This window comes from Maylandia zebra, linkage group LG7 (assembly GCF_041146795.1).
Source record: "Maylandia zebra isolate NMK-2024a linkage group LG7, Mzebra_GT3a, whole genome shotgun sequence".
In the NCBI taxonomy this organism is placed as follows: domain Eukaryota; kingdom Metazoa; phylum Chordata; class Actinopteri; order Cichliformes; family Cichlidae; genus Maylandia; species Maylandia zebra.
Genome location: NC_135173.1, coordinates 38,901,730 through 38,920,646, shown reverse-complemented (window position 1 = coordinate 38,920,646; position 18,917 = coordinate 38,901,730). Strand labels below are relative to the sequence as shown.

Sequence of the window (18,917 nt, the reverse complement as noted above, 5' to 3'; positions counted from 1 at the left end):
ATCCCCTATGTAGTCGGTGTATCAGAAAAACTCAGGAGAGTTTTCTCCAAGCACGACATCCCAGTGTATTTCAGACCCAGCAACACGCTCAGACAAAAACTCGTTCACCCGAAAGACAAAACTCCAAAACACAGACTTATCAATGTGGTGTATGCTGTACAGTGCAGCGAGGAATGCCCAGACCTCTACATTGGAGAGACCAAACAGCCACTTCACAAGCGCATCGCACAACACAGAAGAGCCACCTCCACAGGACAAGACTCAGCAGTCCATCTGCATCTAAAGGACAAAGGTCACTCTTTCGAGGATGCCAATGTTCACATTTTGGACAGAGAGGACAGATGGTTTGAAAGAGGAGTGAAAGAAGCATCTATGTCCACTGTGAGCGACCATCTTTGAACAGAGGCGGTGGTTTACAACACCAACTCTCTGCCATCTATAATCCAGTTTTGAGTTCCCTCCCCAGACGCCTTAACGCCCACACCCTGGGCCATCTGATCTCAGGAATTCGCATGATAAGGTGGGGCCAGGTTTCACAATGAGCTCACCCAAAACCCTGGCTGATTGGGACCCACACCCAGTTTCACACCTTGGCTCAGGCGATTAGAGGATCATCGGGGGTCTTTTGTCCCTCTGCAGATGGATATTCCCACTGGGTTTAAATCTGGGACTCTCCACCATTTGACCTTAGAACTGAAGAAGCTTCTCGGATGAGAGGTGAAACGTCTTCAAGCAACTTAAAGAAGTCCAGACGCTTTTCTTTGCAAGCTCCTTTGACTGTGTACTATTATCATCAACTATATCAACTATAATCATTTAATCTTGAAAGAAAAAAAAAAGTTTGCCTTTCATTGTTGCAACTCTTTGGGTGACCCATTTTTCTGGATTGACTGAATGTGACTGTTATAGACCAATGACTGTAGAAAACATGGACAACGCGACCGCACCTCCTCCCACAATGGTAGGACCCCAGTCTGACCACAGTTCCATCCGATAACATGTAGGAGGCGGGGTTTATGACCTGTACTGCAGCCAGACACCAGGGGGCAATAGAGACGTTTTGGCTTAATTTTTGGGGAGCTGTCGCGTCGTCCATGTTTTCTACAGTCATTGGAGACGTGCACATAACTTGAACTAATCACAGACACTATTTCCTATGTTTTATGTGCTGAGTATGTGTTTAATGTTTTTATTAACACCATTGATCCAAGTACTCACGTTGTTTTTTTTCCATCCTGGAAGATAAAGAAAGAAGGTAGTTTGATATAAACATTAAATACATTTAAATTATTCCAAATAGATCATTCACTTGTTGTTGTTCCTATCGTAGACAGTTTTAGTTAATTGTAAGTTTATAGAAAAAGCATAAATCATGTCACTACAGTCTACTTGCTTTTAGCAAGCCACTTCTGTTAGCTACCTAAAGCTCACTCTTTGTGATCACAGCTGTGGCTGCAGCCCACTGGATCAGTCTGCAGGCTATTGTTCAGACAACATGAGCTTTAGCACTGTAATCACCAGCAGCTGGTAGCTGGCTTCTGGCCACCACCCAGCTGTGCCTGCTGCTCTCTAAAAGATAAAATGAGAGAGGAAAAAAAGATATCGACCAGTGAAAAGTCTTTCTCAGACGTAATGCCTTGTGTGGATGTCTGCATACTGTCTTTTAATATTTATGTAGTAGTTGCCATTATCATGGTTCCTAAACAAATGACTATAGTGTTGATGGCTATGCCTTACTTTGACTTGTCTGAATTGATGAACGGGAAACCTTAACGTCCACACTGTTTCAATTTGGGGCTTCAGTATCTTGCCCAAGGACTGTACCCCAGGTCTCCAGAGATTAGATTGTGAATACTGTGCACTATAGAATGCAATGGGTCCTCAAAACAAAATGACAAATGAGGGTGTTTATCAGCAGCTTGCAAAATGACCAACATCCCAGTCCCACTGGCAGGAGGTTGTCATTTGTCACTGCGGTTTTCATGTGGCAAAAAATACAAAATATAACATGCATCATCAATGTGGGTAATTAATTTTTAAGAATGAAAATGTTTTTAAAGAATTATTTTGGAACCTTTATTCAGAGAATGTATCTGAGTACTGGGAAAAAATACTTGACATTGTTGTTTAGCTTATCTTTTAGTAGGTGGAAGAGGTGGGAAATATAATACTCAAATGAAATAGTAAAAAAAAAGTAAAATAAATAGGTACTTAAGGCTACAAGGTGTGAAAACCAGCTTCATCTGTGAATGCCCCAAATGCAACACCCCAGCTGTTTAGCTATGACAGTTCCAAAAAGGTTTGTTGTTTTTTCTGGGAGCTGTCCTGTGTGAAATGAAAGAGTAGGACAAAGAAACCAGCCCAAAGATTAGAATAAATAGAACAAAAGCAACAATAGCATCCTCCGTGTGGTTTTAATATCTAATAATGACTCCACCTTTGTATGTACTGTAAACACAAACTCATGCATTATCCAAAGTACATGCTGTCCCTTATGCTGCCATGGTTACATGGTGTTTGCCACTCCAGTCATGTGCATGACAAGATGTAACAGTTCCCAGGGTGTTACTCAACCATTTAGAGCAGGGTGTGTTTGAACACAACGTCCCATTCAAAGCTTGTCTGTCACCTCGCCCAGAAGATCTGTTTTGTTTTGTTAATTTATTCTTTCTGGTATGTATGACGCACAAGAGGGAAACACACACCAGAGCCAGAACTGAGGCCAGAGAAATAATGTCTGTGTGAATATATAAGTCCATTCATTGTGTTAGCTCATCAAAAAAGATTTTTGGAATAATTACCTTTATTTGCTGATATATGTTTTTTCTCTTAAGCAAATATAAGTCTCATGTTTTTTGCTTTTTCCCCAGTGATGTTATGTCACACTACAACATGCGGCTATGCAATATTGCACAGTTTACCTTGCCAAGGAGATGGACAAAAAGACAAATTATATTTTAAGACAGTTTTAATCAGAATATCAAGTCAAACAAGTTTTCACATTTCAAAAGGGAAGTTAAGCTTAGGAGGTGGAGGTGCATTACGTTTGAATTGTTTCAAGGGTATATTACAGATCAACCAGCACTGTCCACTGAAAACCTCCACAAGGTTTAAGTATCCGTGACTCTCCATCATTTAGTTTCAGAATTGAAAAAGTCTCTTGATGAAAATGTCTTCACGAAACTTAAAGAAGTCCAGTCGCTTTCTTTGCAAGCTTCTTAGACTACCATGTCCTGGATGACTGAGAATCCTCGCAGACATATACAGCACGCTAGATTTCATAAGCATGTACCCCTCCCCAAAGCCACTGTTTCTTAAATATTTTAAGTTAAAATAATATTTCTTAAGTCTGTGAAGAGGGTATTGGGTGATTTCAATTTGGACGCGCTTTCCAATCTTCCCTGAGTCTTTTGAATATACTGTAGATCAGTGCAGTTCTGCACACTGATGGACTTGTGTAAAGGCCACGACAGTGACCTATGCTTTGAAAGTGTGGGGTAAGAACGATTAGTGTTGTCTTGGTTCACATTTGATCTTTCTTTTTCCATCCACACTCTGTAATTTTGTCCCCCGTTGTTGTCCCAGTGTGGTGTAGCACAAGGCCCTGGTCTGAATGACACACAAAACTCAGTTCGCTCCCTTGGATCCCTGTTGTGAGTTAAGCTTAAGTTGAAGCCAAAAACATCCACATCAGACCCCCCACAGCGATGTTGCCACAAGAATGTGCAAGGAATGTCATGATGGCTGCGCCAGGAGTCAAAGGTCACCCTTATGCACACATCCTTTTCAGTAGCGGCATGGGCAACAAACACTTTACCACTTAAGACGTACTCAGAAATGTTGCAGCTTTCCAGCTGTATTTTCATATCTTGCAAACGTGCAAGAAAGGCTTTCTGGTCCTGGGCTGGCTGAGGGAAACCCAGCCGCAACTTGTAGGGATTCAGTTTATCAGAGGTTGACTGCTGGCCTTCCAGTTTGGCTGGAGAGGGTCTCATCGCCAGGGTAGAAGTGGGAGACAAAGGTTCAGGAGTAAACATACGCACAGCAGTAAGTGCAAATCCTTTGGCATCTGCAAACACAACTTGCTTCTTGATTTCTCTGCTGATGTGCTTGCGTAAACAGCTCCGAGTATTTTCTGGTGCTGAGTGAGGGGAGCGCAACAATTGTGATGGTAAAGATGAAGTGGAAGGCAAGGATGGATGTGATAATGGATAAGGGGTCTTCACTGGATAGTGTGTATGCTTACAAGGAGGCTTTGTGGATTTCAGGTGCGACATGGAAAACAGTTCATAAAGTTGTTGCTCCTGCCTGAGGCTCAGACACTTAGCCATTTCAACTGGATTCACAGTGTACTGGGGATGACTAAAGGCATGAAGAACTCTAAGAAAAAAAAGATCATCGGTTTAAAATCAGATCTATTTTTATATAGATAAATGAAATTATAGATATAATTTATCCTATATTTCAACATAAAAAATATTTTGTGAATTCTGATGTTAATACAGTTACCACATGGTTAAATATATAACAGTAACTTACCTTGTACAGCTCATTTTCAGTCTGTAAATGTGACAATGGAAGTCTTTTGTCTTTTCTTGAAAGCTGCAGTAAACTCAGGCAATCTATAAATGCAAAAGAGGAAATATAAGAAATAAAACATCTTAGTAAACCCAACAGTCAATGAATTAACTATAAACATGACGTGACAAATAAATGAATAGAATGCAAGGTGATTCAAATTTTTAAGTGCAAAATGTACTTACAGGTTATAACAGTAACCATATGCTTAATCAAATCCGCCACTGAGAAAGAGCAAAAGAGCACCTCAGTTGCAGTCTGTTAGTGCTGTCTCTGGAGCTTCCCTGACAAGTTTGAGAATAAGGCAGCACTGTCTATGACACCATGCCTACATGTGGGTATAGTTTAGCCAATGAAATCAAGCTGCTTTCTTTATATCCTGCCCCTTAAGAACTGATATGTGAAAGGCGGTCTCAAAGTTTTCCTTTTATGGAGTTCTGGCCAAACTAAGTGTGTTTAATGGTGAAGGTGAACCAGAGTATGATTTCAGCTCCATCAATACAAATGTAACCTTTTAAATGATCTCTCCTTTTACAGTTGAGATTTAAAAATTATAGCAGACACACGAAAGGCACTCATTTCTGAGATTATGGACAAGATGTATTGCTAACAGAAACCGTAATGTAAAGATAAAAAAGAAGTGGCCCAATATTCCAACATGCTTTCTTTCTTGGTGAGAAGATCAACGATACTGGTAGAGAAGCTGCTGTGCTTAGCTTAGCAACCTCAGTAAATGGTAAAGCAGCTACTCTGCTCTTTTGGTACAGACTGTAACATGGTCAAATGCTAATGTCAAAGCTTTGAAAAACAAGTTTAGACTGAAACAAATTTGGGAGTAACTGCAGTGCTGCCTTAGACAACTATTATGGAACATTTCACTAGTTAATTAACTTCAAGTTCAGACAAATCAAATACCATGAAGTGAAAGTTTTGGTTCCGATAATTAGAGTACACCGAGTTCTGGGATTGGCATTTGCGAGCAATTGTCTTTTCATTTGTTTTTTTTTTAACAGACTTGGCTAGCTATGTATAATTTTCCTTTTATGACCTCACTGTAAATTGGCAAGCTACAACCAAAAAAAACCCCCAAAACCTGTCTTGATGTACAAGGTAGGTTACATGACACAATGTTCTCTATGTAGCATGTTTTGACTTGCAGAAAGAGACAGCCAAGAGACAGCCAGTCTCTGCAGAGTGAACAATTGAGTCATGGGGAAAGAATGTTCCCAAAGAGCTGCCATACTCCTCGTGCAGACTTTCACAAGTGACGTGAGGTCATGCAAAAGCAAAAGGCAACAGAATCTGTGTTTAGTGGCAGTTTGTTGGTTGATCTATCTTCTGGCATAAAAGCTATTTCACATCTGCACTGAATCCCTGAATTTTTACCGGATATTGTTGGAGGTAACAGAGCAAATAAGTGTCTACAACAAAATGCTTTATTTAGAATGCATAAATACACTATCTGATATTAATAAATGTGTTATTAATCCTTAATTAATGTTTCAGAGTGCAAGAGTGTATCTTTTTTTTAGGTTTTATAATACTCACTTTTGTATCAGATAAAATCATGCCCTATTTCACCCAAGATATTAACATGACAGCTATAATGACTTAAATATATTTTTATTATGATGTACATGCAAGAATATTGTAGAAGTCCTCATTTCTGTATCATAACCCCCCCCCCTCAAAACTCATGTAAATAGAGCACATTTGACTGCATGTCATACTTTAATGATACTTTCACTTTAACAATACCTTTATACAGCACTTTATTTTATACATTTCAAGCACTTCGTCTATCTCACATCCATAGTCAGTTTGGAACCGCCAAATAAAAATTAAACATGTTCAAAATCCACAGCGGGCGGGTTTCATACAGATACAACCAAACTGTTCATTTCTGGGAGATAGAATACTTGAGGGGTGTGTGCTGCAGGTATTTTCAGACAATATCTCAACACACTCCTGAGTCAGTGAGTGACACATGCTACACAAAAAATGACCCCAATTATCTAACTAAATATCTAACCAACTCTCAGTTAGTAATAGATTGTCTGGAATGATAGCATATAAAAGGTCTGTTCTAACTTGCCAGATCAAAAATGGCAGTACTCCAAATAATCTTTTTTTTTGTTTGTGTTTCTTTTTGGGGGCATATTCTAAAAAAATGTGTTCCAGCGCAGTTCCAGGCATAGCTAGAGTTTATAAAAATGTAAAAGCCTTCTTAAAAAGCATAAAAGACGCTAGATGTTGGTGGAAGGGAAAAACCGACTATTATGAGGTTTATGCTAAGTAACCTCATATTATAAAGCCTGCTGTGGATTATCACACAACCAAAAGAGTCCTAACATTTAGAACATTCATATGAGTTCATTGAATGTTTTGTGATTATGATTTAAGACGTAAATAATAATAACAATAATAAAGATTGTATATGTGCTGAGTTGTAAACACTGTGGTGTTTACAACTAAGAATATTCTAGAAGAGTATTATAAAACCTAAAAAAAGATACACTCTTGCACTCTGTGGTGTTTACAACTATTTGCATTTTTTTTAAATAAGGCCCCTATATATCCACATACCTATTCTTACTAGGTTCTAGGTTCTTTATTATTTGTCACATGCATAGTTATACAAGTATAACACACAGTGAAACATAGCCTGACACGCTCCTCGACATGTGCAAAAATTGGGGGGGGGGGTGTAGAGGAAGAACATTATATATATATATATACACATATAGTATATACACTGGGTGAATGTGCAGTAGTAGCAGCAAGCAGGTGAATTCTGTACATTAATATGAATAGACATCTGACTATTTTACAGGATAGACAATATAAACATATTTAAAATTAAAGGAATTGAAATGTACATTGTTCCTTGGTTTAGTGTCTGGAAGAGTCCTGTCTCAGTCAATTATAGATGATGTGAGAGGGCGGGTGTGTGTGTTTAGGGCACGGATGGCTTGGGGATAGAAGCTCCTCTTGAGTCTCTCTGTCCTTGCCCGGAAGATGCGGAACCTTCTACCAGATTGCAGAAGTTGGAACAGTTTGTTGCCAGGATGGGACGGGTCCTTCAGTATCTGCGCTGCTCTAGTCCGGCATCTCCTGGTGTAGGTGTCCTGAAGCGGGGGGAGAACAATCCTGCAGCAGCGTTCTGCTGTACGGATCACTCTCTGGAGAGCTTTTTGGTCCTTCACACAGCTGTTCCCGAACCACGATGTCATGTTCTGTGTGAGGACGCTCTCCACAGCGCCTGTATAGAGAATCCTGAGGATCTTTGGAGAGACCCTGAACTTCCTCAGTTGTCGTAGGTGATACAGGCGCTGCCTAGCCTTTTTGGTCTGGACCTGAATGTGGGCAGCCCATGTCAGGTCTGAGGAGATGTGGACACCAAGATACTTGAAGGACTGCACCCTCTCCACTGGAGCTCCATTGATGATAATGGGCTTGTAGTCTCTGTGCTGACCCCTTCTGAAGTACTATCTAAATGTGCTGTACTCATTTATTTATTTTATATTAGAACATGGTTTAATCAAATCATACAGTGCCAATGAGCAAAAAGCAGTGTATTCATATGTTGCAATACCTATTTAAACTTTTCTTCTCCAGCAAACAGAAGTTAAACCCATCCAGGTAAGTTTTCAGTTCCTTCCCACCAACTTTTCGCAGCACTTGGCCCCCTGAGTACAAAAAGCAATGGAATCAAAGAACCCCTATGTGCTCTACGTAATGAATAGCCAAGGTGAGAAAAGAAGAGCTTGAGAAAATTCATGAAATGCTTACTTTTAAAAATTCACTGAACCAAATCAATTTCAGAATCAATCAGCATTTAATTTTTTTTCCTGTGAACTGTGCCTCTTTCCTATATGTTTAAATAATATATATTCACACTGTTGGCTCATATTATGCAAATGCATATAATCCTTCAGACATGTTTTTACTTATTATGCAGCATGAACAAATCACAGACCCTTCATTGTTGTTAAATGGCCATACATGTTTTCCCTGTCTTGTACAAAACATTCTGGCCACTTGTCTTGACAACTCATATAAATTAAATTCTTTTTTTTTTTATCTAGTAGAATCCCTGTGCTTTTAAATTCCCACCATTTCAAGCATATGGGTCACTATTCATAATTCAGAAAGTGTTGTCATAATGTGAATAGTAATTTTGTCATTTATATTAATGTTGTTTTCCCTTGTATTTTTAACTGTGGCCATTTATTTTGCATTACAGTAGCTCATCAGCCCAGCTGCACTCTCTCACCACACATGGATATCTGATAACATTATGAAATGCAAATGAAAGTAAAGCACAATCCCCCCTCATTCCCCCTCCACACGCACGCACGCACACATGCATGCACAGCCGCAAAGCACTGCTAAAAGTAATGATAAAGTTATGATACATACCAACTGACTTCTGTCAACTGCATGCAGATGTTCAGTGAGCTCATAAATGAAGTCACAAAGAGTCATACACAATGCCTCATTAATCCCAGTTTTATTGGCTTGACTACCTGTCTAGACTTCTGTTCGCATTTTGGTCTCATGTGGAGATGAGCAATGTGGTTTTCATTTTAATACTTTTAATACATTTAATACTATTTAAGATTTAGGAGTTCAGCAATTTTCTAATTTCACTCCAGCACTCACTTTCCCTCATAAACATCCATCATCTGTTAATAACAGAGTATGGTAAATGTGAGCTGAACTTTGTTTGTTCCAGTACAAAACCTGGCTGCTTCAGATGAGCTCTTTAACCCTTAATTTCTTTTAAAGTTACTCCTTGCTGGATTTACTGGTGTGTTTGGGAATATTATTGTGTTTATAGTAAATACTCTTTTAAATGGTGCAGAATTTATTGTTGAATGAATTAGTGATGGCAAGTTTCCCTCCCTCTAAGGAAATAATGACAATTTTATACTTAGCTGTTGGTTTGAACTCATTCTTAGTCCGTGCCAAAGAGTCACAAAACATATCCACTGCATATCCTTACAATGTTTTTTTTTCTTAACATTTTCTCTCACATATTGATTGTCAAAGTGTTTTTTATTTTGTTGTTTTTGACCATTAAAAAACTTTCAGTGTCTTTAAACTATTGTCCTTACTGTAAAATACTAACTAATTTGAAGTTCTTTTTAAAATTCCTATCTAGACTCAGGCATATATATAAATACCAGACGCTATATTGCAGAGGTTTCAATAACACGGGTTCTAGATTTCAGTACTAATCGCTGTTACTTAATCTGAAATCTCAGTGCATAAACATATAGCAGTGTTCTCAAAATTTAAAAATGGTTCCAAAATTCCAATTTTACGTGTTTGTGTTTGAGAAATTTATTATCCAGCGACTTGTATTTAAAGAGGTGGACATGTATTGGTTTTGTATTATTGCACTAGCAGTTGTTTGGGATTCTGTTGGATAACAATGCAGCACTCAGTTGGTACAGTTTCTCTGCATTGAAAATAATGATTAAATCACCTGCATTTTTTAAAACAACTATTCTCGCTCACCATAACTAAAGAAAGCTACCCTAAACGAACATGGCAGCATGCCTTTGGTTTTCAAAGTTGCATGTGAACAAACCACAAGACATCTGGAACAAAGTCCTCTTGACAAACGAGACCAAAATGAAAATGTCTGTCCATAATGCACAGCACCACGTTTGGAGGAAACCAAACACAGCATGTCATCACAAACACTCCCTACCAACTGTCAATCATGTGAGCAATTAACAGTTGGAGGGGTGATCATTTTGAGCTTGTTTTACAGCCAGAGACCTGAGCACCTTGCAGTCATTGAATCAAGCATGAAGTCATCTGGTATTCTAGAGTCAAATGTGAGACCATCTGTCCAACAGCTAAAGCTTGGCAAAATCCAGTCATGCGCACCATGATCCTAAGCAGACCAGCAAATCTGCAACATAATGTCAGAATAAGAAACGAATCAAGGTGGTGCTGTTGCCCAAATGCCTGGAAACTTCAGTGAACTGAAGCACAGGCCATACATAAAGAAGAAGGGGCCAAATTCCAACACAATTACCTGAGAGACTGATGAAGTCATGCAGAAAACAACAGTTATTGTTCCACAAGCTACTGAATCATAGGTTATTACTACAAAAGTATTTCTTGTACTCTTGTTCAAAAACAACATATTACAAACTAAAGATATATAAATCTCCTTATCTATGAACTGTTTCTTAAAATACCTTGTGGGTTTGTTTGATTTGTAAAGCTCTCTTGGGAACACCCATACCAATGTGGATGTTTTGACAACTAAGTTGTAGAATTAAGTTGTTGCATAAGCAACCTTGCACATTCATGTCAAGGCTTGAAAGACATTATTGGGATTTTCTGTTGTCCTTGGGCATTAGTTCATCATGCACAATTTAATACAAACAGGACAAGTAACGAATGAGGCAAGATGATAGCTTCTATTGTGTAGCTGTGAGTTGTTCCATGCAGTGAACTCATGAGTAAAAGTATATTTAGTCAACACTCAGTTCATTTACTGATAAACTGTGCTTGATGACAGGTTTGATATGTGCTTAAAATTCTCATTAACTGCCCATAATATTAATAATGATAATTAATGTGGTATTAATATTTTTATTGTTATGTTTTTTATTCATATGTAGAATGTAATTGAAAGTTAGTGTAATATGTATGTTTACATGCTTTCCTAATTTATACTATATTTTAGTTGTGAAAATAATATTTTATTCTTAATAGAGTTAATAGTGTTTCATATATATAGTCCCTAAATACAAAAGCAGTTTGTCAGTTATGCTGCTTAAACACTTTTGAAGTTTTAATTTTAAATCTAAAATGCCTCAGACACTTTTAAAGGCTCAAGTCCATCCTGGGTAAATAAATAAATAAATTTATCTGTAATAATAGCATCTTCAAAGTCAAAACTTTATTTCTTTGGAAAAAAATACCATCTTCAAAGCCAAAACTATATTTCTGCTGGCAGAACGATTAGGAATCCGCTTTTAAGACGAACGATGAGACGGGCTGATGTAAGCTTGCAGGGGTAGAGTAGCAAATTGCACACTGTAACCCCATTACCACCCTTGGCTGACTGAAGATAGAACCCCGCAGGACCTCTATCATCATTTGTGCTAACTTCCTGTACAGTCAGTGGGGCGGGGGGCGGGAGTCCTTCCTCCAGTGTCCTTCCTGGAATCCTTCCTCCAGTGAAGGAAGGATTCCGTTCACTGTGAAAAGCAAATGAACTTTAGTCTTTATGTAACATGGCTCATTTAAGTGTCATCTTCAGATGTTGCTGGGACAAAAAAATAAAATCCAGGCTATTAGCAGCGAAGATGCCTGAGAGAAATTGTTATACTTTCCTGAACATATAATTATTTCTTTGTGTCTTTCTTTCTCTGTGATGAGGAGCAATGTTAAATTAAAAATTGCAATCTTAAATAAAAGTGAGAGAATAAATAAACTAGTAGTGTTGATGCATCTAGTAAGATGTGATTACAATACAGCTAGACAGTAAAAAAAATAAACACAGTTTAATGACAGAAATAGATTGCATGTGGGATTTTAACTATTTAGCTGGAATACAGATAAAACTGATAAGCATAATGTCATCTGCAAAAAAGCAAACAAAAATCAAAACAACTATATCTGTCAGGATTGGGACTGGGACAAAAAATCTGCTCGGGTATTTTGACTAGAGACCGGCGCACCAGGTATTATAGGAAAAACTATAAAGCCTTTGAATGAAAACAAACGCTGTTGTGACAGTGATGTACACTGTCTTGTTGGTATTTATGTATGATTTCTATACAGTTTACATCAGATGACCACTTAAGGACATCTCTTGGTTTTATCTTCACGTTTCCCTCTCACCACATATCCAAACCGATATCATGACCAGCAGCTTTACAGCTGTGGCTCCAGCAAACATCAGCTGATACTAGAAAGTAATATCAAATAAATTCTAACAACAGCTTGAACGTGCTGCTGTTGTTTAGCTCGACATCTGCTGGTTTCTTCTTTCTGACGCAAAGTGGGCGATAAACAAACAAGAGAGACGGGACTTGCGACAGAAAAGCCGATCCCACTGATCATTGATCAGTTTCATGATTGAAGTAGCAACAGGAGAGGGAGGGGAGAGAATGAGAGAAGAAGAGGCAGCTGTGCAGCCTAAAGACACAGAATAACTCCAGTTTTGTGTCTTTTTTTCATTCTAGCTGAAAAAAAGACACAAAACTGGAGTTTTTTTCATTCTAGCTGAAGTATGGGACAAATCGCTTCCTCTTCACCTCAATACAGATGTATTGTAATTGGTCCAGCCCAGAGTCGATGATGACGAATTGGCCAATCCACCACCTTTCATTGTTTATACCGTTATAAAAACAAACATAAAAACAAAAAATCACCATATTCACCATTAAAGGTGAATATGTTACAGAAAGATGGATTAACCCATACAAAAACATAAAAAACAAAACAAACAACAACAAAAAAAAATCAACAATAAAGTGCTAGTGCTTATCCTTATAGATTAATATTAACATTAATAAACATTAGTTAATATTAATATTAATGACTACTTGCTCCTCGGTCAAAGCAAATTAATAATGCTGGAATATCTTAAATGAAGTAGTCTTATGAGGTGGAACAGCCACTGCCGGCAATAACAGTTTTTAGCAATCATTTCATTTATTAAGGGAAAAAAGCTATCCAATTTTTTTTGGCCATATGTGAAACAGTAATTACCCTCTCTTGTTAAATCATGAATTAACTGTTATTATGGTATTAACCACTTGTTTTGAAAAGCTGATTTCAACATGACTAGCAACACCCAGGCCTAATTACTGCCAGCAACATTAACAGACCTGCAGGCCTTACTTAGTTAAGGTAAGAGTTCATGATTCAGCCATAAGAAAGATTTTGGACAAATATGTCATCTATGGGAAAGTTCTATGGTGAAAACCACTGCTGACCGAAAAGAGCACAAAGGTTTGTCTCACATTTGCCAAAAAATAGAATTCCCTGAAGCTCAAACACACTTTGGGTATGCAGCAAGACAATGACACAAACGAGCCCACTTTTGAATGGCTCAAAGAAAACAAAATGAAGGTTTTGGAGTGGCTTAATCAAAGTCTAGGCTTAAATCTAATTGAGATTATCACAAGTGCTTGATTGCAGTTTTAGCTACCAAAGGCTGTATAAGCAGTTATTACTTTTAGGTGGAAATTACTTTTTCACCCAGGATGGGTTATCCAAACCCACTTTTTCCCTGCATTATATGTCTGACCCTTAAATGACCCCTTGACTTGAACTGTTCCTCAAACTCACACTCATGATGTTCACTGTCCTCACTGAGGGAATGACCCTAACTGACCCTTATATTTCATCATGTTAATCCATACTTTCCCTACATATATATTCTGCCCCTCAGTGCTTTCAAAATGTTAACACAGAGGTTCGCCTGTGACCCCAATCCCTGGACCCACACACCTAATTCAAATGATCCTGCAGCTGCCTCATAACAAGATAATGATTTGAATACAGTGTGTTGAAGCAGCCGAAAACAAGCAGTCCCACGGAGCTTAATAGCACTGTTTCAGAATTATTGCCCTAACAAAATGGTCTAATTGCACAATGCACAACAAACTATACTGCAATTGACAGTGTCTTGTGTCATTAAATAAATAAATAAAAATGTTAAGGCACACCGTAATAGCAAAAAAGATGTAGTTTATTGCCTGAAGGGAACACCATGCCATGGAGTGTTAGATACATTGCACTGTCTTACTGCATCAGATGATTGGCTAGTTTTTTATTGTTAGAGAAATCAAGATAAGAAAAAAACAAAACTTGATTATGATTATGTGTACCAAAAGATCTTTGCTTTCTGCCATGTTTGCTTTTGCCAGTTGCACTTCGATGCTAAAAGGAACAAAATTGAATTGAACGCAGCTGTGGGTATACCCTGTAGCCTTTGCCAGTAGTCCTCAGCACGGGTCAAGGCAGCAGCTGGGACACTCAAGACTAACTCTGGTGTTATAGAAGCAGAGTCTAAAAGCAGGACTGGGGAGTTGTACAGCTCAGCTTCCATAATCAGATACAGCAGTTTCCCATCTATGTCTTGTAACAGTGTTATGCTCTGTGCAGGGAGAAGGCTAGTAGTGAAGACAGCACTATTGACCTGTATGTTCCCAGGTTAATGACACTGCACATATACAGATCAGGCATCATTCAGTCTATCAACAGCAGCAAGGTAAAGGTGGCAGGTTTGCAGACAATGTTAACCAAAAGAGCTGATATGTACTTTTAAAAATAATAATACTGCTCACTTTCAGGAACCTTTTTACATCATTGTCTTATATTTCACTGTAGCTCACTATTTGCGCAGAACACGGCCAAGAATCCAGTGATGAAATATTGTGAAAAATTGGCTTGGATGAGACAAAAAATTATGTATCAGTCATGAGGAAGTATTGCTAAATGGAACATAGTTGGCACAGATCAAAATGTTATTAATGGCAGAAGACCCATAACAGCTAGAATATAATGTGCATATAAACATAAAGGCAATGAGGCACCCAGGGAAGATGACGTTTCGATTGTCTGACTGCTACAACCTCCATAAACCTCCACAATGCGTACAACTGAAATGAATTTAAAAAGATTAAAGGCAAACTGAAAAAAGACTGATACTAACCCCATGAGGACATAAAGCAGAGTTAACTATACAGGAATGATTGTAACATATGAAATAAAAGAAGTGCAATATATACCAAAAACTCATTAAATGTAATGGTACCCAAGAAATAAACTTTCATATGTTAATGACTGTCTATAGTGGAACCTTTGATGGAATATAAAAAAGTATGTATTCTTTTGTACATTTGCATCATCTGCTCATATTTCACATGCCATGTGGCTCCACACTGCACAAGTAGAACAGTGAAAATGTAAATGATGTAGATGTGTGCACTTTGAAATCAATCTGCCACAAAATAACCATTTGCAAGTCATCAGTTTATTTATCAAATGTTTCATAGGCTGCATAAGTAATGACAAGGAACATTTTTGCTGCTGAAGTATTCTGTCATGCAGACACGTTGACATACATCTTTTTTTTTTTTTGAAATGTTTGAGCTGAAAAGGTCTTCACGATTTTCCCAGCTGAAAAGTATTCTCAATAAATGGGTACAGTTTGACTCATATGAAAGGACAAGACAGGATAAGAATAATTGTTTTTAAAGACTTGCCTTTAAAACAAGCTTTGCAAGCTCTTCCAGAGATGTCACACCATTAGTCTAGATTTCCATGTCACCTTGTTTCAAAAGTTTCACTTTTCGCAAATTTTGATAATTGATAAGAAGTTGAGACAAGGGTGCATTTTCCTACTGGATCCTTCTTATCATTTCAAACAGTGTCTGGTTTATTGTTGCATCTAATTGAAGTGCCGATTTGTCATTTTCAAGGAGAAAGAAGAAAATAATCTTTGACATAAGGATGAAATGAAGTATGGATTTATTTTATTGATGTCACATCCAAACCCTTAGGCACATCTTCAGAAAAGGTACTGAGATTTCCTACAATACATGGCATTCTCATGCCACAGATAAAAATGTTTCTTTACTGGTATGTGTCATTTATTGTACCTGAATAACCTTGCTGAATTGCAAGATTTGAGTTATACTGACGTAAATTTGCCTTTCTTGGTGAAAGTGTGGGGAAAAAAACCAAAACCAAAAACATATCTTTTTAAGAAAAATAATTTTAGTAGCACTTCTAGTGACAAACTCCATACATCCAGGGTCACTCGGATATTGTCTATTCAACTCTAATGGTGAAAGAATCAGCAGAATTATGTGTTAGGAAACCTCAGTGCATTTGGAGACCCAAGACAGACTGTATTCCAAAACCAGATGTGTCTTAACAGACTGCAGGACCATTTTATTCAACATCTGTGAGAAGCAAAGCATTTTCTACTGGGTGCATTTTACCAGCTGGGGAGGACATGGACCAGTCAGGTGAATCCAGGTGAAAATCACTAACCTTCATGGCTTTCAGCTGTTATATTTAATTTGAATCATGATGAAAAATATGTGACATATAGGTAAGTTCAGATCAGACTATAACCTACTCAGTTAACATTAAACAAAGTAAATTATATGAAATATACCTTCAGAGCAGGGTGTATTGTTTTTGAGTTTTGAAGAAGGCAATTTTTCTTGCTTTCAATCTAATAGCAAATAATAAAGAAACTACATACATGAACAACAGTATAAATTTCCCCATGGACGTTTTATCTTCACATTATCTACTTCACTGTTAATGGCCTTCAGTTGCAGACTCTTGCCTCTCCACTTGATGGCAGTGGAGCATCAATCATAATAATTACAAAGCGTTCCTTTTTATTCTGCATCATTAAGTGCCTACACAAAACTTAAGCACAATAAAAACTGTACTGTAGCCTTTTTATTATGACTACCACAGCCACACTGGCCTGTAGCCCACAGGTATGTTAGTGGCTTTGGCTCAATCAGTCTGATAAAGCCTTGTGAAACATTTTCCACAAACGCAAGCACTTCTGTAACCTTGGAGAGAATATCAGCAAATGATGTATGTTGTTTAGAACTTAAACAACTGGAATAGCTCCTCTGCCAAACATGTACTGCCCTTTGGGCTGCTTTCTGACACACAGGGTGTGCAAGAACACTGTTATATTCAAAGAGTACCTAAAAACATTGTTCTATTTTGTCTTCTTCTTTCTTTCTCTCTTTTTGTTTTTGTTAATGATCTATGAATGTCCTTCGCCTAAATGTGCTGTATTAGAAAATGTTAATTTAAAAGCTGAAAAGTGAAAACATTAATACAATATGGAAATATAGTAAATTATGCACAACAGAGAATGTCTCGTGAGGTAGTATGAGACATGGTGCCAAAGCACAATAGAGTCTAAAGTGCATTTATATTTGTACTCCACTGCTGTAAATGTCACTATATGGTATATTAGAAAAACAATGAGAATGCACATACAGTATTTATTGTAAGTAAGAAAGAAAGTTCCCATGTGGTACAAATGATTGTAAGTAAATAATGAATTCTTGTTTAGTGGAGCATTGGGACGAACGCAATGTCTCAAGTGTGATTGCTCATTTCGACCCATTTTCCAATTGCATGATACACTACATTGACCTTGCAGGAGACGTCTCGGGATAGCTTATTTCCTTTAATGCATGTCATGATCCCATAGGAGGCTGAGTAGTGTGGTGATCAAGTGCATTTCTGCATTATTAAAAGGCCGTACATCACAAGAGTTTCAACTGTGTTAACTGTAAGGAGGTCAGCTGCAATGCTTTTATCCTATTTTTGTATATATCTGCATGCACAAAGATCTGTAGCATCACGTTACATTTACATAAAATAATCTGGATCTGAGCTCAAATAAATATTAATGCCAATCTGTAAATTCCTAATCCAGTATTACCTGCAGTGTTGGTCTATAATCAGCTGCTTTCCACAAAATGACCTTAAAGACAGAAAAACACAAAAATATTTGTGTATCCTATATATTTTTTTGTCATTTCAAGACTGTAAATATAACATAACCCCAGGAAGGATACTGCAGAGAGATGGAAGCAGCTGGGCACAAGTATGTTCTGAGCAGTAATGCAATCTGTTGAGCTAATATATCAGATATTACTGTTCTTCATGTCAGTGTGAGTAACTCACCCTTTACCTTGATAAGATACAGTCAGATCTGAGCTGCTTTCAGCTGAAAGAGATGGTGAATGAATTAGCCACGCATTCAGACAGGCAGGCAGAACCGTATTATAAAATTCCTCCTTACTTCCTCATTCCCTGTGATGCTGTTTGATCTTGTGCTTTTATTCTTTGTACCACCATTCACCACCCCATCACTCATTTTCTTTTTATATCTGTAAAAAGAAATACATGGGCTTATTGTACAGTCCCAAGGTTCACAAATTGATTCTAATCATCCAAAGATCACACCTTAGGGGTGAATTCCAGACACACTGTATCTAGAATCCATTTCAGTGGTAATGTCCAGGTATAGGTCATTATTCAAATAGATACAGAGAAATGAAATTACAGTCTTACCTGTTCTTGGAATAAAAAGTTTACTGATACTGATTTTACTCAGTAGTACTGATTCAGTTTTATAATAATGTACAGTTACAGCAGTAGTATATTTTATTATATTTTTTAAACATTAACAAAATTGCATCTAGTCAGATAGGTTATCTCATATTTGTAGCTGAAAACCATTATACCATTTTACCATTACCATTATACCATTTTACCATTACCATTATACCATT

The 18,917-nt window shown here is 37.6% G+C and overlaps 1 protein-coding gene across 1 annotated transcript; it reads right to left on the bottom strand.

Annotated features, from left to right (window-relative positions):
* Window positions 1–2,950: 2,950 nt before the first annotated feature.
* Window positions 2,951–4,922, bottom strand: ppp1r3c2a (protein phosphatase 1 regulatory subunit 3C2, duplicate a). Its single transcript, XM_012921878.5, has 3 exons — window positions 4,764–4,922; window positions 4,540–4,622; window positions 2,951–4,380 (listed from the first exon to the last, which is right to left on the bottom strand). Exons 2-3 carry the CDS (start codon window positions 4,551–4,553, stop codon window positions 3,324–3,326), a joined length of 1,071 nt encoding a protein of 356 aa, XP_012777332.4. The 5' UTR covers window positions 4,554–4,622; window positions 4,764–4,922; the 3' UTR covers window positions 2,951–3,323.
* Window positions 4,923–18,917: the final 13,995 nt, after the last annotated feature.